The 27,085-nt window shown below is 39.4% G+C and overlaps 1 protein-coding gene across 8 annotated transcripts in view; it reads left to right on the top strand.

The window, feature by feature from the left end:
• Positions 1 to 27,085, top strand: part of ccdc178 (coiled-coil domain containing 178) — a 365,844-nt gene that overhangs the window by 201,280 nt on the left and 137,479 nt on the right. For 6 of the 8 annotated variants that reach the window (XM_072259449.1, XM_072259707.1, XM_072259559.1 and 3 more), the window contains one exon: positions 25,343 to 25,417. The exons of the other annotated variants lie outside the window; for them this stretch is intronic. In XM_072259449.1, coding sequence (XP_072115550.1) covers positions 25,343 to 25,417 — 75 coding nt within the window. The remainder of the gene's footprint in view (positions 1 to 25,342; positions 25,418 to 27,085) is intronic. 8 annotated transcript variants of the gene reach the window in all.

A 27,085-nucleotide genomic window follows, 5' to 3' on the forward strand; every position in this document is an offset into this window, starting at 1 on the left:
TTAGGATCTTATACGTTTCAATCAGATCCCCCCTCAATCTTCTAAATTCCAACGAGTACAAGCCCAGTTCATCCAGTCTTTCTTCATATGAAAGTCCTGCCATCCCAGGAATCAATCTGGTGAACCTTCTTTGTACTCCCTCTATGGCAAGGATGTCTTTCCTCAGATTAGAGAACCAAAACTGCACACAATACTCCAGGTGTGGTCTCACCAAGGCCTTGTACAACTGCAGTAGTACCTCCCTGCTCCTGTACTCGAATCCTCTCGCTATAAATGCCAGCATACCATTCGCCTTTTTCACCACCTGCTGTACCTGCATGCCCACTTTCAATGACTGGTGTATAATGACACCCAGGTCTCGTTGCACCTCCCCTTTTCCTAATCGGCCACCATTCAGATAATAATCTGTTTTCCTATTTTTGCCACCAAAGTGGATAACTTCACATTTATCCACATTAAATTGCATCTGCCATGAATTTGCCCACTCACCCAACCTATCCAAGTCACCCTGCATCCTCTTAGCATCCTCCTCACAGCTAACACTGCCGCCCAGCTTCGTGTCATCCGCAAACTTGGAGATGCTGCATTTAATTCCCTCATCCAAGTCATTAATATATATTGTAAACAACTGGGGTCCCAGCACTGAGCCTTGCGGTACCCCACTAGTCACCGCCTGCCATTCTGAAAAGGTCCCTTTTTTTCCCACTCTTTGCTTCCTGTCTGCTAACCAACTCTCCACCCACACCAATACCTTACCCCCAATACCGTGTGCTTTAAGTTTGCACACTAATCTCCTGTGTGGGACCTTGTCAAAAGCCTTCTGAAAATCCAAATATACCACATCCACTGGTTCTCCCCTATCCACCCTACTAGTTACATCCTCAAAAAATTCTATGAGATTCGTCAGACATGATTTTCCTTTCACAAATCCATGCTGACTTTGTCCGATCATTTCATCGCTTTCCAAATGTGCTGTTATCACATCCTTGATAACTGACTCCAGCAGTTTCCCCACCACCGACATTAGGCTAACCGGTCTATAATTCCCCGGTTTCTCTCTCCCTCCTTTTTTAAAAAGTGGAGTTACATTAGCCACCCTCCAATCCTCAGGAACTAGTCCAGAATCAAACGAGTTTTGAAAAATTATCACTAATGCATCCACTATTTCTTGGGCTACTTCCTTAAGCACTCTGGGATGCAGACCATCTGGCCCTGGGGATTTATCTGCCTTCAATCCCTTCAATTTACCTAACACCACTTCCCTACTAACATGTATTTCGCTCAATTCCTCCATCTCACTGGACCCTCTGTCCCCTACTATTTCTGGAAGATTATTTATGTCCTCCTTAGTGAAGACAGAACCAAAGTAATTATTCAATTGGTCTGCCATGTCCTTGTTCCCCATAATCAATTCACCTGTTTCTGTCTGCAGGGGACTTACATTTGTCTTTACCAGTCTTTTCCTTTTTACATATCTACAAAATCTTTTACAGTCCGTTTTTATGTTCCCTGCCAGTTTTCTCTCATAATCTTTTTTCCCCTTCCTAATTAAGCCCTTTGTCCTCCTCTGCTGAACTCTGAATTTCTCCCAGTCCTCAGGTGAGCCACTTTCTCTGGCTAATTTGTATGCTTCTTCTTTGGAATTGATACTATCCCTAATTTCTCTTGTCAGCCACGGGTGCACTACCTTCCTTGATTTATCCTTTTGCCAAACTGGGATGAACAATTGTTGTAGTTCATCCATGCAACCTTTAAATGCTTGCCATTGCATATCCACCGTCAATCCTTTAAGTGTCATTTGCCAGTCTATCTTAGCTAATTCACGTCTCATACCTTCAAAGTTACCTCTCTTTAAGTTCAGAACCTTTGTTTCTGAATTAACTATGTCACTCTCCATCTTAATGAAGAATTCCACCATATTATGGTCACTCTTACCCAAGGGGCCTCTCGCGACAAGATTGCTAATTAACCCTTCCTCATTGCTCAATACCCAGTCTAGAATAGCCTGCTCTCTAGTTGGTTCCTTGACATTTTGGTTCAAAAAAGCATCCCGCATACATTCCAAGAAATCCTCTTCCTCAGCACCTTTACCAATTTGGTTCACCCAATCTACATGTAGATTGAAGTCACCCATTATAACTGCTGTTCCTTTATTGCACACAGTTCTAATTTCCTGTTTAATACCATCCCCGACCTCACTACTTCTGTTAGGTGGCCTGTACACAACTCCCACCAGCGTCTTCTGCCCCTTAGTGTTACGCAGCTCTACCCATATCGATTCCACATCTCCCCGGCTTATGTCCTTCCTTTCTATTGCATTAATCTCTTCTTTAACCAGCAACGCCACCCCACCTCCCCTTCCTTCATGTCTATCCCTCCTGAATATTGAATATCCCTGAACGTTGAGCTCCCATCCCTGGTCACCCTGGAGCCATGTCTCTGTGATGTCCTGATATGCATAAGAGATGTGAATGGAAGTAGCATAATCACACTCAATTTTGAATCCAGAAGTCTATAATCTGCTGAGTTGAAGATGAAATGTTCTTTCTCAAATTTGTATCAACTATCTCAGAGTTAGGAGACTGAGAACAAAGGGAGAGTGGGAAGAAAATTTAAATAAATGACAATTTATGCTCAGAGTCATGATTGTGAGCTGAAGTGAGGTTGACAAAGTGATTGTCTCGCTATCTCCATCTCTGAAGACAAACTGCCTACTGATATCTTTTATAAACCTATCAAATCCCATGGCTAGCTTGACTATATCTTTTTCCACACTGTCTCCTGTAAAATGCCATTTCCATTTTTCAGTTCCTTTGTCTCTGCTCCATCGGTTCCTAGGATGAGGCTTTCCTTTCCTGGGCATTAGAGATGTCCTTTTTCAAAGAATGTTGTTTCCCTTCCACCACCATTGATGTGACCCTCACCCGCATCACCTCCACTTCTCGGACATCCACGCTCACCCCATCTACTTGCTGCTTTCACAGGGTTAGAGTTCCTGTTATCCACACCTACCAGCCCATGAGGCTCTGCATCCAACACATCATTCTCTGCAGTTTCACCCATCTTCAATGGGCTCCTACAACCAACACATCTTTACCTCCTCCACACTCTCTGCTTTCAGCAGATATTGCCCCCTACGTGATTCCCTTGTCCACTCATTTCTCCCTACTAATCTCCCTCCTGGCATTTATCATTGCAAACAGCAGAAGTACTACATGTGCCCATTCACCCCCTTGCTCAACTCCATTCAGGACCCAAATGGTGCTTCCAGGTAAGGCAACACTTTACCTGTGAATTTGTTGGTGTCGCCTACTATATCTGGTGCTCCCAATGTAGCCACCTCTGAACTGGTGAGACCCAATGTAGATTGGCACACCACCTTGTTGAGCACCTCCATTCCACCCATAAAGAGAAGATTGCCTGGTGGCCAACCATTTTAATTCCTAACCCCATTCCCATTCTGACATGTCAGTCAATGGCCTCGTCTTCTGCCATTATGAAGCCACTCTCAGGTTGGAGGAACAATGCCTCATATTCTATCAAGGTAACCTCCAACCTGATGGATTTCCCCAATGATTTCCCCAACTTCTGGTAATTTTTTTCCCTCCCCCTTCCCCCCTTTAGTAACCCCAGTCTGACCTCTTACCTCTCTCCTCACATGTCTAACACCTCTTCCAGTACCTCTCCTCCTTTCTTTTATCCGCGATCCACTCTCCTCTCCTCTCAGATTCCTTTTCCCCCAGCCTTTTGCCTTTTCCATTTATCACCTCCCAGCTTCTTACTTCATCCCACCCACCTGGCTTCACCTATTACCTTCAAGCCTGGCCTCCTTTCCCTCTTCCCACCTTCTTATTCTGGCATCTTCCTTTCCAGTCCTGATGAAGGGTCTCGGCCCGAAACATCAACTGTTTATTCATTACCACAGATGCTGCCTGATCCACTGAGTTCCCCCACCACTTGGTGTGCATTGCACTGGATTTCCACAAATCAACAGAATCTCTTATGTGAAAGTGATTATCCAGTTTTGTAGTTTGTCGTCATAGTGCAGATGACATTCTGAGCAGCAAAAATGGTACACAGAATTGCAATTCAGGTAAATCACAATTTTGCTGAATGATGTTTTAGAGTCACTGAACCATGGGAAAGAAATACAAATGAATGAAGTGGTGTTGGGTGGAGAAAGAAGGTGTTCATGGTTACCATCCCCTTGGAAAACTGAAAGCAAGAGAGAAAGTGTGTTTGGTGGTGGTGTCATGCTGGCTGTGTACTAGAATTGGTGGAAGATGGTGCATTGAAAGTGGAGGTTGAAGGCATGGAAAGTGAACAAAGTTGGCACATATTCTGTGAATATTTAGTGAGTAAATGCCAGACTTCCATAGGCCCAGAAGGAACGGTATAAAAATGGCATTGTGCCAATCATTTTGCTCCTTAAGTGAAGTCCAAGTGGAATTCAATGGTAGAGTTCAAACGTTATAGACTAAGGAATGTATCTCTAGCATCCTGTAACAGCCAGAGAAAGCAGGACATTGCAATCACCATTCATTTCTATGGGAATTCCTGACCAGGAGACTAGTAGATAAAAGATGTTATTTATATTTTACTTATTTTAATTTGCAAAACTTTTTATATTATTCACTATTTTGGATTATCCTAATTAATCATTATTGCTCAAATCTTTTAATAATAATCATTCATCAAATAATTCACTGCAATTTCAATACATTTTATATATCACTTAATCCAACTGTTAAAACGTCTCTCAGCTTTGACAAGGTGAGATTTCACTGCCTGCTTTGCCTCTTGAAAGGGCAGCCCAGAAACACCAGACTCAGTGATCTGGAGTTTCACTGCCTGCCTCTGAGGAATAGATGTCTTCCACATCCAGTTCAATCGAAAGTGGCCAGGCAAAGGCAGTAGCTACCGAGAACAGGCAGTTGGCCAAATCTACCTCCATTTGGACAAATGTAGTTCAAGGATGGAGGAGACAGTATGAAAGCAGAAGTAGAGAAAATAGAATGCGTATGGTGAAAGGCCAGACTATTATAATGAAGTGAAAAAAGAAAGACATGTCAGAAACACTGGTATGAAAGGTGGCAATCTCAGAACAAAGGAAATAGCGAATGAAGTGGAGTCTTAGAGGAAACTGTTGGAAGCAATTGTTGTCAAGGAATCAAGGTAAAGACTGAGAAGTGAAGAGAGGAACTAGAAATGAAAAAATGAAAAAAGAGGATATTAACAGAAAAGCTGATGAAATGTTCATCTTATTGATACAGGAGTTGTAGATATATATGAAATTGGTTGTACTTACATTGAAATCTTTTGAAAATTGAACGACCCAGATAAAGTAGATGTGAAGAGGGCATAGCCTCAGGATAGAAGAACATCCCTTTAGAATAGAAAATAGTGGTGAATCTGTAAACTTCATTGCCACTGACAGCTGTAGAGGCCAAGTCATTGGGTATATTTAAAGCAGAGGTTGATAGTTTCTTGATTATTAAAGGTGTCAAAGGCTATGGGGAGAATGCAAGAGAAAGGGATTGAGAGGGATAATAAATCAGCTATGATGGAATGGTGGGGCAGACTCGATGGGTTAAATCGTCTTATTCAACTCCTATGACTTATGGTCATATGATACTTTTAAGAATAGTCCTGAACCATGTGTTATGTGTTTTGTTGCACTAGAATGTACATGTTGTTCGTTGGGTATTGTCTGCCTTCAGTAAAGGATTTTTTTGTCACTTGCTATTTGCCAAAATGAACAACAGGAAAGAGTCTACAGACACTAAAAATTTGAGCAAGAGGAGCTCATTTGGACTTGAGAAAGAATGTTCCACTAAGGGGCAGATGTAGTCAAAAAGTATACTAGTTTCCATAGCAAATTTATATTATTGGAGAAAGTAGAGTGAATAATAATAATAATAAATTCAGCCAGCTAATAGAGGATGAATTTGAAACAGACTTGTCTGTTGTTCACAGAAGTAGTGCAGGTCCTTATGTTTATCCCATTGCACAGTGTCAGTATGAAAGGATTGAATGTCCATGGTGAAAATTAGATTGCAGCCTTCCCGGAGTTCAGAGTTCAATTACAGCGTTGTCTGCAATGAGTTTATATGTTCTCCCCATGACTGCATGAGTTTTCCAGGTGTTCCAGTTTTCTCCCCCGATAGGTTATTTGGTCATTGTAATTTGTCCTGTGATTAGGCTAATGTCAAATAGGTGGGTTGCTGAGTGGTGCAGCTTGTTGGGCTGGATGGGCCCATTCCATGCCCCATCTCTAAATAAATAAATGAAACAATAAATAAATTAAATGGAAACTGCTAAAATGATGGAGAACAATGGAAGTGGATATTAGTAGAAAGAGATTGGATGGTTGGTGTTAGAGGAGGGAGTCGTGGTTAGGTTGTGATGAGGTTAGGGAGTTTGGCATTCAATCCCCACAGACGTTATTGGCTCACCAAGTAGTAAGAGTTTCATACTTGTCAGCAGGCTTGGATTAGTATTGAGTGATGTACAAGCTACAAGTTCAGAGTGGAAGTGGCATAGTTGCTTAGTGAAGTGGAAAAAGTGAGAAAATCAATGGCATGACCAAAACATTTACAATAAAAAAGACTTAGAGAACGTAGGAAATTGAAGGGAGGATTCAGGTTGATGGACGATATCAAAGTTTAAATAAACAACACATTTTGCAGAGGTGAAGGGAGGAATAAGATAAACTGCCTGTTCATCTTTCTTGGATTATTTGGAAATAAATATTGGCCAGGACACCGGAGTTATTCAGTTTTTCAAATACTAGTGTATGATTTTTTTTTTGCCTCAATTTGAGAAAGTGTTAGTATTCTGGTTTAATGTCTCATTTGGAAAGTACTACATATAACAGCATTGGATTGATTCTATGGTGGATAATATTGAAGACCAGTATTTTTTAAAAGGTACTGTCAGAGAAATTTACTATCGTTGACTAAACTTAAATAAAGACACAGACCCCAATGTTCAGCTTAACTACTTTATGATGCGATCACAGACAGCCAACTAGAACTCTGCTAAAGTGAGCACAAACATTGTCTTTTATACCTTAAAAAAGTACGCAGTTCACCATTTTTCAGGGGTTAGGAGTTCTTACTTAGCCCTTATTGACAAGATTCTGGATGTTTCCATACCTTACACAAAATTAGACATAGGGTCCCCACATACACAGTAAGTGCCCCAACAATTAGAAGGAACCAAGTCATTAGCCACGTAGAATTGAGGGCTAAGAGTTCCTCCTTACACACAACATTCGTGTGTTATCAGTTCTTCATCACCAATAGTACTTACTACTACATCTGAGCATTATCAGTTCTTGATTTCTAACAGAATTTATTGCCAATTAGTATGAGTAGATAGACCCTATTCACTTTTCACCCTGTTATTCTCATGATTTTGTTAACTTTTAATGCAGGCTTAATTTTCTTCTACAGGTACAAATTTGGAGCAGCATATTCTAGAATGTGTACCTATATGAATTTTCCACTACACATGAACACATCATCTCAGAAAATTATTTAGCTTGCATATGGGCCGACGTTCATTGATAATTAGCTATTTGAAAACATGTTCGATTGTGAGTCAGCTAAGTATGAGACTTCAAATATAAAGAAGATAAAATATCAGGGTATATTAATAAGGAAGAAATTAACATTATTAAAAAGAATGTGGAAAAAGTGATATGGTAGCTAAATTAAGGAAGCAGCAGCAAAGGTTTGGAATATTGATTTAGAGACTTGAGTTTGAATCCAACCATGGCAACTGGGGAATTTAAATCTCAATACCATTAAACTATCATGTTTTCAGACAAAGTTCTGAAGTTTAGAATTTGTATTACATCTGTAATGCATAGCAATATTCCAAAGTAATTTGTATATGAATAATTTAAGAAATCTGGAAGCTGAACATTCAACAGAAACTTGGGGATTGGGAGAGAGATGGTGATGTTAGGGAAAGCGTTCCAAGCATTTCAGCTTTGAAGATACAGCAACCTAATGTGAAGTTTATCAGGTGAAGTTCCCGGGATTTTTACATTCAGTTTGAGATTGAAACATTGAAGCACACAGTGAAATGCACCATTTGCGTTAACAGACAGTAGAACTTGGGAGAAGCCCACAAGTGACACCGTATATTCCGATGCCAACATAGCATGCCCACCATATTGTTCGGTAAATAAGACAGATAAGCTTAGAGCATGGATGAACACATAGTATTATGATATTGTAGCCATTAGTGAGATTTGGTTGCGGGAGGGCAGGGTCTGTCTGACAATATTCTGGGGACATGATAGAGGGGAGGTTTTAAAAGGGGAGGGGTGGCACTAGTCAGGGAAAGTGTGACATTAGTACCCAGACAGGACGGACTGCAGCACTCATCGATTGAGGCTATATGGATGGAACAGGAATCAGAAAGGGATGACAGTGTTAATGGGATTATACTGTAGCTCTCCCATAAATCTGCAGGATTTAAAGGAGCAAGTTTGTAGATAAATAGCAGGCAGTTGTGATTGTACCTTATTTTAATTTTCCTCATATTGACTGGGACTCTCATGCTGTAGAATAGAGTTTACTGGAATTCCTATTAGGGATGAAACAGAGCAGATGTTGGAAATGAGTTTAGGGGAACACTTTGAATCAAGTGATCATAATTCTGTTACTTTCAAGATAATTATGGAGGAGGGTGGGCCTGGTCCTTGGGTTGATATTTACGTGGGGGTTAGTATAGGGATAAAGGGTTACTTGATAAATTGGAAGCCTTCAAAAGTGAAATTTTGAGAGTACAGAATTTGTATGATCCTGTAATAATAAAATAATATTAACAAGTTTACGGTACCTTGGTTTTTGAGGGATATTGATGTTTGGTTAAGCATGTATAGACACCAAGGACAAATAACATGCTTAAGGAGTATAATAAATGCAAGAGAACAGCCTGAAGTCGTAGTACATATTTGTACCAGTGACATAGGTAGAAAAAAGGAGGAGGTCCTGAAAACAGAATACAGGGAGTTAGAAAAGAAGTTGAGAAGCAGGACCTCAAGGGTAGTAATCTCGGGATTGCTATCTGTACCACACGACAGTGTGGATAGGAATAGAAAGATGTGGCAGAAGAATTGGAGCAGGCAGCCTGTACAAAAGGGACAGGTTGCACTTGAATCCGAGGGAGACCAATATCCTTGTGAGCAAGTTTGCTAGAGCTGTTGGGAATGGTTTAAACTAATATAGCAGGGTGATGGGAACCAATATGATAGGGCTGAGGATGAGCCAGCAGATAATAGGTGTAATATGAATGTAAGGAAGGACAAGCCAATGATTGGGTACAAATGCAGTCTGTGCAAAGAGTTAAATTGTACCACAGAGGCAAAATTCAAAAGGGCGAAGAATGCAGGACTGAAGGTGTTGTATTTAAATGTATGTAGTATTCAAAATAAGGTGAATGAACTCATGGCACAGTTAGAGATTGGTCAGTATGACGTTGTGGACATCATTGAGTCATGGCTGAAAGAAGGTCATAGTTAGGAGCTTAATATCAAAGGATATACTTTGTATCAAAAGAACAGGAAGGAAAGCATAGGTGGTGGTGTAGCTCTGTTGGTAAGAGATGGAATTACATCTTTAGAGGTGACATAGGGTCAGAGAATGTTGAATCTTTGTGGGTGGAGTTAAGAAACTGCAAGGGTAAAGAAAACCATTATGGGAATCATATATAGGCCTCCAAATAGAAGCCAGGATGTGTGGTTGAGATTATAAGGGTAATGTCGTAATTCTAATGAGGGACTTCAATGTGTAAGAGGATTGGGAAAATCAGGTTGGTGGTGGATCGCAAGAGAGGGAATGTATTGAATGCCTATGAGATGGCTTTTTAGAGTAGCTTGTGCTTGAGCCTACTTGGGAAAGACTACCTTAGATTGGGTGTTGTGTAATAATCCAGATTTTGTTAGGGAACTTAAGGTAAAGACACCCTTACGAGGCAGTAATCATAATATGATTGAATTCGTACTGCAATTTGAGAGGGAGAAGCATGTCAGATGTATTAGTATTGCAATGGAATAAAGGGAATTATAGAGACATGAGAGAGGAGCTTGCCTAGGGAGATTGGAGGGGGATACTGGAGGGGATGATGGCAGAGTAGAGGTGGCTGAAGTTTTTGGGAATAATTCACAAGGCGCAGAATAGGTATGTCCCACACAAGAAGTTGTTCTCAAATGGCAGGAGAGGCAACCATAGCTGACAAGGGAAGTTAAGGACTGTAGAAAAGTCAAGGAAAGGGCATATAAAGTAGCAAAAGTGAGTAAGAAGTTGGATGATCGGGATGCTTTTAAAATCCAACAAAAGGCAACTAAAAAAGCTTTAATAAGGGAAAAGATGAAATATGAGGGCAAACTAGCCAATAAAATAAAGCAGGATACCAAGAGATTTTTTCAGTACTATAAAGAGTAAAGGGAGGTGAGAGTTGATATTAGACCACTGGAAATGATGCTGGTGAAGTAGTAATGGGAGACAAAGAAATGGCGGATGAGCTTAATAAGTACCTTGCATCAGTCTTCACTGTGGAAGACACTAGCAGTGTGTCCGTGAGTGTCAGCGAGCAGGAGTGATTGCTATTGCTATTATAAAGGAAAAAGTGCGAGGCAAACTTAAAGATCTTAAGCTGGACAAGTCACCTGGACCAGATGGACTATATCCCAGCGATCTAAAAGAGGTTGCTGAAGAGACAGCAGATGCATTGGTTATGATCTTTCAAGAATCGCTTGATTCTGGCATGGCTCCAGAGGACTGGAAAATTGCACATGTTGCTCTACTCTTTAAGAAGGGAGGAAGGCAAAAGAAAGGAAATTATAGACCAGTTTGTCTAACCTCAGTGGTTGGGAAAGTACTGGGGTCCATTATTAAGTATGAGGTTTCGGGGTACTTGCGGACTATTTCTAAAATAAGTTAAAGTCAGCATGGTTTCTGTAAAGAGAAATCTTGCCTGACTAATCTGGTCTTCGAGGAAGTAACAAGCAGGGCAATCTTTTCCATCAACCTGCTATGAAAATGGTGGAAAGACTTGAAGAATCAAGAAACAAAACATTTACCTCAGTATCCACAAACTTTGAGCTGCTTTTGTAACTACAATCTTTATAGATCTGATCAAGTTTAGTTTCAATCAATAGTGATCACCATATGTTTGATAGTAGGTAATGTCGTAATAGTAAACATACTGAATGTACAGGGTAGGTAGTCTCTCTTTCCCTTGTCAGAAATCTGTTTAGGCTGTGTTACAGGGAAACAGTATGGAGATTTGTTAAGTGGGCAGAAGACATTCGTAGTGAGTAAGCACATTAACTATTTATTTACAAACAAACAATGAAACATTTAACCAAACGCCTAAGTCAAACAAGTACCACCCCAAGTTTCAAAAACTATTGACATTAAACATTCAGTAACACTTCTAATTCAACAGGTACTTGGTCAAGTCTCAACATTTACACATCTACAAAACTAATCATTCGACAGTCAGGTATTTACCTACGTGTGCGCATAGCCTCCCTGTCTGCAGCGTACTTTCCCAATGGTTCTTCAGCACTGGTCAAGAAGAGAGCCCCTAGCAAAAGAGACAGAGTCTCTCACACCTGCTAATCTTATATGCCCAGAACCTGAAGTTGGTGCCATGGCATGAAAGCCAGCCAATGGGCCATCTTTTGAATGGGCCAGTCAGTGAACGACATGGTAGAAGCAAGTAAGATAACACTTCACGATATAGCCTGGCAATTTTGTTGAGTAATTACAATTATCCAGTCTATACCTGGATATTGTCCAAATCTAGTAGCGTACGAGCACAAATAGCTGCGTTTTTCTGAAGAGTTGTGAAGGAAATTGAACATCATATAATCAGTAGTGAATAAGTGAATATTCCCACTTCATGATGAACGGAAGGTCATTGATAAAGTCGCTAAAGATAGTTGGCCCCAGGACATTCTTATGGCAAGATCGTACAGCTAGCATGAAAGCCAAAGAGAAGGCATGTAATAGAACAAAAATTAGTGGAAAGTCAGAAAATTGGGAAGTTTTTAAAACCCAATGGAAGACAACTAAAAGAGTCATTAAGAAGGTAAAGATGGACAACAAAGGTAAGCTGGTCCGTAATATTAAAAAGGATACCGGAAGTTTCTCAGATACATGAAGTGTAAAAGAGGTGAGAGTGGATATTGGACCACTGGAAAACGATGCTGGAAAAGTAGTAATAGGAGACAAGGAAATGGCTGACGAACTGAATAAGTATCTTGCATCAGTCTTCACTATGGAAGACACAAGCAGAATGGTGGAAGTTCTAGGTGTCAGGGGTCATGAAGTATGTGAAGTTACCATTACTAGCGAAAAGGTTCTTGGGAAACTGAAAGGTCTGAGGGTAGATAAGTCACTTGGAACAGATGATGTACACCCCAGGATTCTGAAAGAGAATTGAGGAGATTGTGGAGGCATTAGAAATTATCTTTCAAGAATCACTATATTCTGGAATGGTTCCGGAAGACAGAAAAATTGCAAATGTCACTCCACTCTTCAGGAAGGGAGAAATGCAGACCAGTTGCATGTTTGGCCAGTTTGTCTGACCTCAGTGGTTGGAAAGATGTTGGGGTCGATTATTAAGGATGAAGTCTCAGGGTACTTGGAGGCACATAATAAAATAGGCTGTAGTCAGCATGGATTCCTCAAGGGAAAATCTTGGCTGACAAATCTGTTGGAATTCTTTGAAGAAATAACAAACGGGATAGACAAAGAAGAATTAGTTGATATTGTGTACTTGGATTTTCAGAAGGCCCTTGACAAGGTGCCACACACGAGGCTGCTTAACAAGCTACGGCCCATGGTATTATAGGAAAGATTCTAACATGGATATAGCAGCGGCTGATTGACAGGAAGCAAAGAGTGGGAATAAAGGGAGCATTTTCTGGTTGGCTGCTGGTGACTAGTGGTGTTCCACAGGGGTTTGTGGTTCCAGTATTTTCTACATGTATGCATGGATAACTTCACTCACCTCAACTCTGAACTGATTCCACAACCTATGGATTCATTTTCAAAGTCTGTACAACTCATGTTCTCAGTATTATTTAATAACATTTTTATGGTATTTTTTGTATTTGCACAGATTACCTTCTTTCACATGTTGGTTGTTTGTCAGTCTTTGTTTGTAATTTTTCATTGATTCTATTGTATGTCTTTATTCTGCTATGTATGCCCACAAGAAAATGAATCTCAAGTTAGTATATGGTGACATATATGAACTTTGTTAATAAATTTACTTCGAACTCTGAACATTTGTTTATTTCAGATTTCCAGCATCTGCAGATTTTTTGATTTTCCTTTACTTTTGATTGCTCTCACTTTTGCAGTTTAGTATGCATACAGTCCTGTGATTCAGCTTTGACAATTGACTCCTCATTTTTTGGTCTGCTAGGTGCTGTTCCCAATGGGCCCATGCCAAACCTCATTGAACCAGGATTTATTTCCTGGTTTACATATAGGAGTAGAGTATTGAACATGCTGGGTCATTAAGATTACAGATTGTGATGGTATATTGTTCTACAATTATTGATAGTCCACAGCTTCCTTGTAATGGAAAAGGTCAATTTGGCTCCATCCCCTGTTCACTCATGACCTACTGGAGAACTAGTCTGGCAGCTATATCTTTCAGGAGTTCATCTGCAGCAATGCTACCAATTTGCTTTTAGCAAGTGACATCAGAGCCATCAGCAGGAGTAGATTCTGTGCTATTGCCACTCTCAATATTTCTTCCAAGTGATGCTGAACATGGAGGAATGTGCATTTATCAGCTTAGAAGTGAGAGAAGGTTGTAATCAATTTATTTTTCATACGTTTCACCTGTTGCCATAAACCTTCATAGGAGTAGTAGTCAGATTCATATGCAGAATCATCTATTTATTGATGACATACATGCAAGCATACAGTGAAATGTGTTTGCATTAAAATCCAATACAACATAAGGATTTGCTGGGGACAACCAGCAAGTGTCTCCACACATTCGAGCATCAACATTGCTGCCCACTATGTCCAGCAGAACAACACGGAACAGGACAAAGAAGAGCATAACAAGCAACAAAACAACAACAACAGAACGAGCCCTATTCATCCCTCCCACCCACTCACACACATGGACAGTTCTCCAACCCCAGGACAGGCTTCTGGGCCTCCAGTCTTCAGTGGACTCTGACTTTCCCTGTGGACTTCAGAGTTATAGATCCAGGGCTTCCGATCCACCTTTGGGCTTCGATCTTTAGTATCAACCTCAGGACTAGCAGATAATGGGACCCTGAACTCCAGGGAAACTTGGACCACCGACTCACTGCCTAAGTAGTCTCCAGCCCTTATGTCTGGTTCTCACATGGACATCCAATCTTGGGACTCGCTGGTCTGGGGGGACTCGCTGAACCAGTGGGCCAGCAGGCTTTGTCCTCGCTGGTTCCTCATTCAAGGATTGCCGCCTGCCTGTAATACCAAGCTTTTCCTGCTAGAGGGAAGGACATACCTGTCTGTGATGAAAAAGTCTGGCACGTTCTTTGTAGGTTGTAATTCTGTAATTATAATTATGTTAGTGTGTTGCTAAGTGAGTCTGCAGGCAACTCTCTCTATTGGGCTCCAGTCCCTAAATGATAGCGAAGAGAACTTTGCAAAGTGAGCTGGGCTGTGAGTGACTTCTCCATGACTGTATACCTAGGCTAAGGTTGGTTGGTCTATCATGTTTCATAAATTTTCTTCATTTCTGTACCAGTTATAATAATGCTGAGTGGTTGGCTAGGGAATCTTAGGAGACAGTTAAGAAGTCAACCACATTGTTGCAGGCATAGTGCTTAATAGAGAGCAGACTGGATAAGAATGGCAGACTTCCTCCACAAAAATCATTGGTGAAACCAGATAGGTTTTCACAGCAATCTGGTAGCTTTATGAGCAATATAATTCTTATCATTATTCAGTTAATTTTAACATGATCAGTATTATGAGGCTATTATTGCTAATAATAACAATAATAATATCATAATTTACTTTAACATTACTTTCAGATTATCATCTGAATGTAAATTCCAATGCTGTTGTGGTTGATAATCTGTCTCGGTCTCTAGGTTAACCAGCCCTGCACAGAGAGACTAATAATCACTTCTTGTATTCAAGGGGTTAATACTAGATGGAGAAATGCATTATTCATTGGGTTTTTCAGAAACTAATGAATTCTATTGTGTGGTATAATATTTTTTCAGTATTGTATAGACTCAGGTTTCCAGACCACTATATATACACATACATGAAGTAAATTCATAAATTAAGTAAGGTCTGCTTGATGCAGTGGATTTGATCATTGTCCTTCTGCTCAAGGGAAATGAGTTCAAATCTTGTTCAATGTGATGGGGATGAAAGTTTTTTTTCTCTTTGACAGTTATTAAGGGTCGAAGTAAAATGTGTATGAGCCATCCCAACGTTTTTCCCAGTGGACGTATCTCTGCTATATATGCATGAATACAATTTGCACTAATTAGACAATCGTCATTGGAAAAGCTGTAAGGATAGGTGTTGGGAGAAGTGGAAGTGTCATGTTCGCACAAAATTGGATGTCCTTACACACTTGTAGTTGCAAATTTCTGTTAGGGGAAATGTTTTAAAAGGAAATTTACAGGATATCCCACCCTGAAATCTGAAATCATGGAATCTTCCTTTATCCTTAAGGGAATTAGGTTCAAATCTAGACTGTTTTGTTACTTGCACACGAAAAGCAAGCATGAAATAAAATAGCAGAACAAACTGAAATGTTCTGTCAACTGCAATTTGCTTTGTGCTTATAAACAAAGATAATTGTAGTAAGGAAGGTTGTCTATTTTGAAATAAGAATCGTGAAAAGTAAATGATTAAACTACATTTTAAAATAGTTATAGAACTGATTACAGTTTATGTAGAAATCTTGTGCCTTCCCAGCAATAAAGGTACATGACAAGACCCTGAAAAATGGATATTTTTCCAAAAGTTGAGACCATCTCTGTTGCTTCACTTTAATCATTAACCATCTGAGGAAATGAATCATCCATGATCAAGACCTCAAATCTGGCTCCGTTCATGAGCAGCAATGATCTCCAATCACCTTTGGAGGTACATACTACCTATAAAAGACATCTCAGTGCATTAAGTGATATCTCAAAAAAAATTCTTAAAATCCATTGCATGTTAAGTGGACCAATGTCAGAGTTCTCTTCCACACTAACATCTTCAACGTTAAGACCCTCATCACAATCAATTAGCTTCACTGGGCAGCTTTTTATCCCAGCAGCCGACTCCCCAAGCAGGTACTTAGTTGTGACTAATCATAATAGAGAATGAGCAACCTGGAAGGTTCTGTGTATTTTGTTGTGCATGCTAAAGCCCAGGAAAAGCTACAGAAGGACTGCTCCACCTTCCAAACCATGCCATCATGTACTTCCTGTTATTGAGTCTGTGTTGGCTCCCAGCAGTCCCATAAGTCCAATTCTCAATTCCAAAGGGCTGTCTATGAAGAGAAGAGGAAACACTATGGTGCCATACCCTGTGACTTTTGATACATTGTTTTATCAACCATTGGGTGCTGATGGCAATCATTAAAGTACAGTATGTGTGGCTATTAACTGCTTTACTACACACCAAGAACCCACAAGTGCTAAAGAAAGAATCATGCCTCCCCACCACCACCAGCTTGTGGACAGTGAAAAGCCATATGTTGAGTATTCCTCGTGAATGCCACAAGCAAAGGCCCCAGGGCATGATCTAAGGGCTATATGACATTTAGTGAAAATAATAATAATACATAGATTGAAACTATCCACTATCATTCTATATATCTTACGGCTTGCTGACATTCTATAGATATTGGGTGTTAGTTACAATTGTAGGATTTTTAAGTTAAAAGTTTTAAACACAGAGCACATTGTTTGAAGCATCAATCAGAATTATTGAATTAAAATGGGAAAAAGGCTCTAATGTAGCACATGAAAACAGCATTGAATGACTATCAGGCCCCTCACATGAGAGGAGATAATAGAATTGCAATTTTGCAGTAGCATTATTTAAAGAAAAATTGACAAATGCAATATATTTTAGGTTAAAATATTTAAAGACTGTCCCTAGACCTTACCTAACCACTCAATTGTACTTCTTAATACAATGGACTCCAGTTAATTGGGACAGCTGTTAATTCAGGACAACCCTTGATGAACAAAAATAAATCGAGAAAATAGCCGTGATTCCCTATGTTTATTAGGGTCACTATGTCACTTAATTGGGATAGAAGACTGTTACCAAACAGTTTCTAACTAGCATCATTTGCATGCATGTTGTGTGGCCGTTTGAGCCAACAGTTTTTAGATAGCGTCAGTTGTGTGTGTTTGTATTCAAAAAGCTGTGATATTTATCATTGATAGTTGGCAAGTAATAAGCAGCAAGACAATAAGACAATTCAGAATGATTTTGCTCACTGCAGTTTCAAGCATTCAATTCTGGAGATGCCAGAAATGGCCAGGAGTGAAAATAAAATGATTTTACTACTACATAGTTAGGAACTAAGAAGACTTTGAAGTTATTGACAATCTTCTTGAATGGACAATGAAAATGACGATTTGGGGAGTGCAATGAGAAGGCATTGTTTGAAGCCAGTCCATTATTTGGGCAGGTTGTCTGCACTGATTTTGTTCATTTACAGTCTATCAAAATAACACAGGAGTGTATACTGGATTAATTCCTCCAGTGATAACTATTAGGAATTAAATCACAGTTTTATAGTACTGTCGTAGTTTTGTAAGTGTTCAAATTTGTTCTGTATTTTATTAAAAGCGCACTTTTAAAATTCAGTTTATTAACAGTTTGGACCTTTTTATAACTTATTCACTATTTCCATGAAACTTCAGCTATTTGGGGCAGCTACTTAATTGAGCCAAAATGTGCTCGTCCTGATGTGTCTCATTTCATCAGAATCCATTGTATATGCTTAAAGAAAACCATTTAAAATTGTTGGGAATTTATGGAAATACATTAACGCTACAGCCTGAAGTCATGACAATACATTACTATGTTTACATTGAAAGCCCTAGAAATGCAATTCAGGTCAACAAAGTCAAATTAGTTTCAAGTAGAATTGTTTTCTCTGACAACTGAATTTCTCTTCTTTTTCTGTTTTATCAAGCTGTCAGTTTTAATCAATGCTTGTATAGTTGTTTCTTGATGAAGTGACTTTTTGATAGAACAAACAAGATTTTTCCATAAATAGAATTCCCAAAAATGGAGTTGTATTTCGTAAACAAATTAGCACATTTAACATTAATTACTCCAATCCTATTTTAAGCTAATTTGTGTTTTGCCTCACTGGGCAGAATCTATCTTATTAGCAATCAGTACACATAAAATGATATTTTTTATCATGGCTCTGCATATAGTTTAACAACAGTTATCATTGTTGCATGCCCACAGACCTAATTTTCAGTTGAGGTGGAGTAAAGTCAGCCAATTTATCAGTAATTCTTACGACATGAATCCTCAATGTAATAACCTTCTGTCATATGAAGCTTTCTCAATAATATATAAGTAGTTTAATACTTTTTTGATACTATAGGAAGCTGTCTGAATTTAATCTGAAGGCTCCCACCAATAAACCTGAGCTAAAAATACACTGAGTTAGGGTGCTTACACAGTTTCTGAGAAACAAGTTTTCCAGTATTATATACAATCACTAATCTATGCACATGCTATTTTTATTGTACTTGTGTGACATGACATAAATGTATTGAATATGGAGGCAGCAAGCAATGACAGTATTCATTGTACAGCATTTCAAAGTATCCATAATGATTGTAGGCTTCTTCAGTTATGCGATGCAGTGTAAGATATATAATAGAAAAGTAACTGGCTGTAAACTTGAGCATTGCACATCTAATTTTGAGAAGGAAATGCTGGACGAAATCTGGGGATTATGGGTGAAACAGGGCTTGTGGTCAGAAGACTAGTGGCAAGGGTTATGATGACTGTCTTATTTGAGCCTAGAGAGTGGTGAGGCAATATTGGGAGTTGGCTAGCTAGTGACTGGCATCTTTGGGTGAAAGAAGGTTGGATGGGAGTGGGCCTTTGACCTAAGAGTCAGTGAACTCTAAGGGTTGGGCAATTGAAATTGGAGATACTTGGATAAGGGGCTGGTATATTGGTTGACTGTGAGGTTATTTCCCTTTTGGGAGCTAGGTCTTAGAGAGTGGGAAGTGAACAGTAATCATGGACCCAGGGAATTGTAGATTAGTGGTATTGTACCTGGAATAATATGAATTGGAAATATTCTTCTGTGTCTGGCCATGATGTGAAATGGAAATAACTTATGGGCGCTTTCCATTGTATGCATTGGGATTCAGCAGGGGTCAGTAGTATGTACCACACATGTAATTAACTTTTACTTAAATATGGTAGCACAATTAAATTTACCAATAATATTAAAATTGACAATGTGGTCGACAGTGAAAAAAATCTAGGCTACAGGAAAATGACAATTAACTAATTAGGTGAGTGCAAAGCGGCAAATAGAATTAAAGCCAGAATAGGGATGTATAGTGCATTTGGAGAAATCAAGCAAAACGAGGGACTATATGAAAAATTGTAGAATAATAGGAGTGCTGGGGAACAGGGTAATCTTTGACTACATGTGTACAAATCCCTGAAGGTTGTGGGATTATGACAATAATGTTTTTATGGTGGCAGATAGAATAATTCCCTTTTATAGCCAAGGCATAGAACGTAAAACTAGGGAGGCTACCATCCTCTCGCCACCCCACCAGGAATAGGGTTCTCCTTGTCCTCACCTACCACCCCACCAGTCTCCGGGTCCAACATATAATTCTCCGTAATTTCCACCACCTCCAACGGGATCCCACCACTAAGCACATCTTTCCCTCCCCCCCCACCGCTTTTCGCAGGGATCGTTCCCTACGCGACTCCCTTGTCCATTCGTCCCCCACATCCCTTCCCACCGATCTCCCTCCCAGCACTTATCCTTGTAAGTGGAACAAGTGCTACACATGCCCTTACACTTCCTCCCTTGCCACCATTCAGGGCCCCAGACAGTCCTTCCAGGTGAGGCGACGCTTCACCTATGAGTCGGCTAGAGTGATATACTGCGTCCGGTGCTCCCGATGCAACCTTCTATACATTGGCGAGACCCAACGCAGGCTGGGAGACCGTTTCACTGAACACCTACGCTCCATCCACCAGAGAAGGCAGCATCTCCCAGTGGCCACACATTTTAATTCCATGTCCCATTTCCATTCTGATATGTCTATTCACAGCCTCCTCTACTGTCAAGATGAAGCCACACTCAGGTTGGAGGAATAACACCTTATATTCCATCTGGGTAGCCTCCAACCTGATGGCATGAACATTGACTTCTCTAACTTCCGTAATGCCCCACCTCCCCTTCGTACCCCAACCATTATTTATTTATTTATTTATTTATTATTTAATTTTTTCCTCTCTCCTTTTTCTCCCTCTGTCCCTCTCACTATACTGCTTGCCCATCCTCTGGGCTTTCTGCCCTTCCCCTTTCTTTCTCCCTAGGCCTCCCATCCCATGATCCTCTCCCTTCTCCAGCCTCATATCCCTTTTGCCAATCAACTTTCCAGCTCTTGGCTCCATCCCTCCCCCTCCTGTCTTCTCCTATTATTTTGGATCTCCACCTCCCCCTGCCACTTTCAAATCTCTTACTATCTCTTCTTTCAGTTAGTCCTGATGAAGGGTCTCAGCCCGAAACGTTGACTGTACCTCTTCCTATAGATGCTGCTGGCCTGCTGCGTTCACCAGCATTTTTTGTGTGTGTTGCTTGAAATTCCAACATCTGCAGATTTCCTCATGTTTGTGTCTTCAAAATATTTGATAGGCTACAGCTATACAGTAGTAGACTTCTATATGTAGTTCTGGTTATTATACTACACAAAGTGTATGTTAGCACTGGAGAGAAAATACATGAGTATGTTGTCAGAGTTGAAGAATATAGTTATGAGGAAAGATTGGCCAGGCTAGGATTATGTCCTTTGAAACAAAAATGACTGCAATGGATTTAATTGAAGCGTATAAACTTATGAGAAGCCTACACAACGCTATACTATATTCCTGAGCAAGGGGTCTAACTAGGCTGTTGGAGTTTATGATAGTCAGAGGGTTAGAGGGAAGTGAGGACGTGTTGAGAGTCTGGAATTCTTTGCCTGAAGAGGTAGTGAAGGCAGAAACTATCAATACATTTAACAAGACCTTATATGATCGCTTGACAGGCCATAATCTGTATGGCTATGGAAAGAGGTTTATCTAAGACTTATTTCGTCCAGTGTGGATATGATGAGTTAAATGGCCTCCTTCAATGCAACAAAGTTCTGTGTTTCTATGAAAACTCGCAACATTAAAGTTTCTTCTCAGGTTGTTCACAAAGCAAGTCTCATTCTTAAGCCTCAGTTAAAAAAAAACTGCTTGAGAATTCTGCACAGTAAGAATATTCTCACTGAAATCTGTGATACCCACAAAAGCAACCTCTGAATAGTAGGGACCCCTATCATGCAGGTCATGCTCTCTTCTCACTGCTGTATCAGGAAGAACATACGGGAGCCTCAGGACTTGTACCACCAGCTTAAGGAACAATTATTATCCCTCAATCATCAGGATCTTGAACCAAAGGGGATAACTTCACTCACCTTCACTTGCTCCGTCACCGAATTGTTCCCACATACTATGGGCTCACTTTCAAGGACTCTTCATCTCATGTTCTCAATATTTATTGCTTACTTATTGATTATTATTTTATTTTCTTTTACACAATGGTTGTCCTCCCTATTGGGTGTGGTCTTTTATTGATTCTGTTTTGCTTATTGAATTTCCTGAGGTTGCCCACAAGAAAATGAATCTCAGGGTTGTATATGGTGATATACCTCGTATATGTACTTTGATAATAAATTTACTTTGAACTTTGAACTTTCTGTTGCCAGTGTTTGCCAAGGTAACAATGTCCATGAATACAGTTTTTTTACTTTTTCAAAAAGAAAGATACTTGTTTTATTTAGGGACAATGAAATGCAACAGATTGAACCTTGTCTCAGGGCAGCAAGTATAAAGAACTTGTTGAGGTTTGCAGGTTATTAAAACTGAAACTACAATGTTTTGTGATATTATATGTTTATATGAAGGTCATGCTACCACATGAACCAAAGCTGGTCAGACATGAGTAATCGATTGCTAATGTTCCACTATTATGTGTGGCGCGTGGCCAAGTGGTTCGGGCATTGTACCAGCGATCTGAAGGCCATGGGTTCAAGGCTCGGCCAAGGCAGCATGTGTCTCCTTGAGTAAGGCACTTAACCACACAATGCTCCAGTCTATCCAGCTGAGAATGGAGGATGACAGAAAGATTGAGTGATTCCCATGTTGGTCTCAGGAGCTATGTCAGAACTCACAAAACTAAACATCAAAGGATACTAAAGAAGAGGTGCAGTGTATAGCAGCACTGAAATTATGATTTTTTTGATGGCGTATTTGAGAAGGATATCTGGGCTGATGGGGGAGGGGGGATGGAGATACGTCTCTACCAAAAGATGTGTAAGACGCTATTTCTCCCTGCTAGGTTAGGTTGCAGATAACCCTTGGGAAAGGTGTAGCACCTGCTTAGACCCCTGATATGGGTAATGGGAAGCCATGGAAGCAGGTGGTGGATGGTCATATGAGCAGCTAATGTATATCACACTCTGGTTATGTGACCACAGACACCAGGCAGACATTCTCTGATGAGAATTAGTAATACCTGGGGTCACCTGTCTTGTAAAGACACAATCTCAGAAGAAGGCAATGGTGAACCTCGCCTGTAGAAAAATTTGCCAAGTACAATCGTGGTCAAAGACCATGACCACCCATGTCTTACAGCTCGGTGCGTAATGATGATGACATGGGCTGAAGGGGAGTTAAAACAACTAAATGTGAATGCTTTCTGTCAGCAGAGTCCATGTTTACAAAAGGTACAAAGTGTAAAAAATCAAGCAGTATACACTAGAGCCAATAGTTATAAAGAACATGTACAGTGAAGACTGAAAACATAGTTACTGTTTATTAACTGGGCTTCTGTTACATATGGTGAAGCCACAGCCTTCATTTATATATAATAAGCATTAGAAGGGTAAACGATCTTATTCCAATTTTTACACTCCTGACAATAAGATAATGATGTTTTCAAACCAATTTTGTAAAAGAGATTCTTAGCTATTTGCTCAGTTTAAACAGGTGAAACCATTAGATGTATCACCCCATAAAATATAATTCTAATTCACTTATTATTACCTATATATGAGTATTCCAAAGTTATTTCCAATTCTTTCAAATCCTGTGAGAATTTTTGCTTTTGGAAAATGTACTCTTGTGTCATGCAAATAGTTGGGTGCATTTTCAAAAGCAAATATTTTGAAGATACTGTAATTAAAATTTAAAGCTGGGAATAAAAGTTACTAGTATCTACAGGTAGATTTAGGTATAGTTTAACAGCATAATTTGTTTTCTAAATCATATCAATCAATTCTGTTTTGGTCATTCCATATATATATATAATTTTGTATAAGCATTTTGAATAAGATTCATATAATTCAGTTATGTAATATATCATCTAATGTGATTCAGTTCAGTATTAGTTTGTGTACATGGCCATATTTATCAATCATCTCATCAATACTTTGTACTGTGGCTTTATTGAAATGTAATGCTTAGCACACTGCATGTTCTTAAATATGGAATGGCCTGTTAAGTGTTATTTTAATGTTGGCATGTATGTTTTCATTTACAATCATTAAAATTTTCTAAGTATTACAATGTTCTTGCTGGGCAGTAATGTACAGCATTTTTAAAAGGTTTTAGTTTATAGCAGAGCTTAGGGCAGTAATAAACAGCTGTTTCAATCAAACCCACTATTGAAGACTTCACTGAGTAACTCATTTGCGATGCAATGGGCTTACATACTGCAACTTTATTCCTTTTGTCTGTTAGTCATTAACCTGTTAAAGGAAGGAGCACTTTTAGTGTAATGAGATTGTGAATAGTTGTAATTTTGATATGGGCAGAAGTTGTTTTAAAATAATTTGTATTTTAAAACTTTTGGAAGTGCATTTGATGAGCTTTGTCAGTATGCTCGGAGCAATTAAACATGAAATCAATAGCAGGCATTTATCTTGTTTATAGCCGTACTTTCTGCTGGATTAAACTCATAAGTTTAGTGCCGTTTTGTTTTACTGCTAAGCCATGCACCATTATTTTGCAGGTAGAGTTGAGATATTTAGGTGCATGTCCAATACTCTGAGTGCAATATTGTAAGTGAAATATTCGGCAGACCCATAGGCCACCATCGATGTTACTGCTATAATTTACTAAAGTGCATTTCTGATAAATAGTCTATTAATTTCACATGAAGGCAAAGTCTTGTCTCCTATTTAAAAGTTAGTAAATCTTTTTATGTGAATCCAACCTTTTGAAAGGCTTATCACAACAAATTACATCATTACTCCCATCGAGCTATTCAAACAACCATCTCTACTATGACATAAAAAATATTACATTTAAAATAAAAGCACTTGGTGTTAATGTCAACAATGGAATACTTGAGCAACAGTTTAATTACTGTCAAGATGCCCAAAATCCAAATTTTGTCATCCAAAGTTGATAATGAAAGTGGAGAAGTGTAGTTTCAATATTTGATTATTTCTAGCACATTTTGTATTTAGTCTAGTTTGAATGTAAATTTTGAAAGCCTTGGCAAACAGTCATTCACTGCCTTCTTTGTACATTTCTCTTTTAAAGTTTATTCTACATAGAACATGAAACAAACACCATTTCAAATATTTTGTTTATAATACTCTCTCTGTAAATTCGTTTTAACTTTGTTATGTGTTCACTATCATTCTTGGCTTGTGCCATATTGATCTTTAAAAAGCACTCGAGTAAATGTAAATTTCTGAGCTGCTACTCCCTTCCAGTGGGGTTCAAAGAATTTGAGGCTTGGGGCTCACCAATATACTTCTAGCTAGTTGTACTTCCCTAAACAGCTGCCCTGCATCAACACATTAATTTCAAAGTAAAGTAAAAATTAATTTTCAAAGTACATACGGTGGCATTCAAAAGTTTGGGCACCCCTGATCAAAATTTCTGTTACTGTGAATAGCTAAGCCAGTAAAAGATGAACTCATCTCCAAAATGCATAAAGTTAAAGATGACACAATTCTTTAATATTTCAAGCAAGAAAACTTTTTTATATCCATCTTTTACAGTTTCAAAATAACAAAAAAGGAAAAGGGCCCAAAACAAAAGTTTGGGCCCCCTGCATGGCAGTAACACCCCCTTTGGTAAGTATCACAGCTTGTAAACGCTTTTTATAGCCAGCTCAGAGTCTTTCAATCCTTGTTTGGGGGATTTTCGCCCATTCTTCCTTGCAAAAAGCTTCTAGTTGTCTGAGATTCTTGGGCCGTCTTGCATGCACTGCTCTTTTGAGGTCTATCCACAGTTTAGGTCAGGGGACTGTGAGGGCCGTGGCAAAATCTTCAGCTTGTGCCTCTTGAGATAGTCCATTGTGGATTCTGAGGTGTGTTTAGGATCATTATCCTGTTGTAGAAGCCATCCTCTTTTCATCTTTGGCTTTTTTACAGATGGTGTGATGTTTGCTTCCAGAATTTGCTGGTATTTAATTGAATTCATTCTTCCCTCTACCAGTGAAATGTTCCCCGTGCCACTGGCTGCAACACAAGCCCAAAGCATGATTGATCCACCCCCGTGCTTAACAGTTGAGGAGGGGTTCTTTTCATGAAATTCTGCACCCTTTTTTCTCCAAACATACCTTTGCTCATTGCGGCCAGAAAGTTCTATTTTAACTTCATCAATCCACAGGACTTGTTTCCAAAATGCATCAGGCTTGTTCAGATGTTCCTTTGAATCTTTTGAATAGAACTTTTATGTCATAGACCCCAACTATTAATCAAGAGGACTGTGGACCTGAGGCTGGGAACCCCTGTTCTATTCTGAGTTTGTGCCCTCTGGTCATAGACTCCCCCATGAGAGGAAACATCCTCTCCTATCCACTCTATCTAGGGCTTTCAATATTCAATATGTTTTAATGAGATTTCCCCCTCTCCTCCCCAGTGAATACCAGCCCAGAGCCATATGCTAACATTCTAACCCTCTTGAAATGGATACTAACATTACACTTGCCTTCCTCACCACTGACTCAACCTGTAAGTTACCCTTTAGGTAATCCTCCACAAGAACTCCTAAGTCCCTTAATAATGAACTTCATCATCTTCCCAACCACTGAGATCAAGCTAACTAGCCTATCATTTCCTTTCTTCTGCCTCCACTCTTCTTCAAGAGTGGAGTGATATTTGTAGTTTTCCAGTCTTCTAAAACCATTCCAATACTAGTTATTCTTGAAAGATCATTACTAATGCCTTCACAATCTCTTCAGCTACCTCTTTCAGAATCCTGTTGTATAGTCTATCTGGTCCAGGTGACTTAGCTATACTTTGAGACCTTTCAGATTCCCAAGCACTTTCTCCTTATTAATAACAACTACACTCATGACTGCCTCCTGACACTCTCAAGCTTCTGTCGAGCTAGTGTCTTCTACAGTGAAGACTGACACAAAATATTTATTAAATTCATCTACCATTTCTTTGTCCCCCATTTACTCCCTCTCCAGCATCATTTTCCAGTGGTCTGATATTCACTTTCTTTTGCTTTTTATGTATTTGAAAAATCTTTTGGTATCCTCTTTTATATTATTGGCTAGCTTGCCTTCATTTTCATCTTTTCTCTCCTAATGGCTTTGTCAGTTGCCTTTTGTTGGTTTTAAAAGCTTCCCAATACTCTAACTACCCACTAATTTTTGCTATATTATATGTCCTCTTTTACATTTTTTGCAGTCTTTGACTTACCTTGTCAACCACAGTTGCCTCATGCTCACTTTCGAATATTCTTCATCTTTAGGATTTATCTATCCTACCCCTTCAGAATTGTTCCCA

This window comes from Mobula birostris, chromosome 1 (assembly GCF_030028105.1).
Source record: "Mobula birostris isolate sMobBir1 chromosome 1, sMobBir1.hap1, whole genome shotgun sequence".
Taxonomy (NCBI): domain Eukaryota; kingdom Metazoa; phylum Chordata; class Chondrichthyes; order Myliobatiformes; family Myliobatidae; genus Mobula; species Mobula birostris.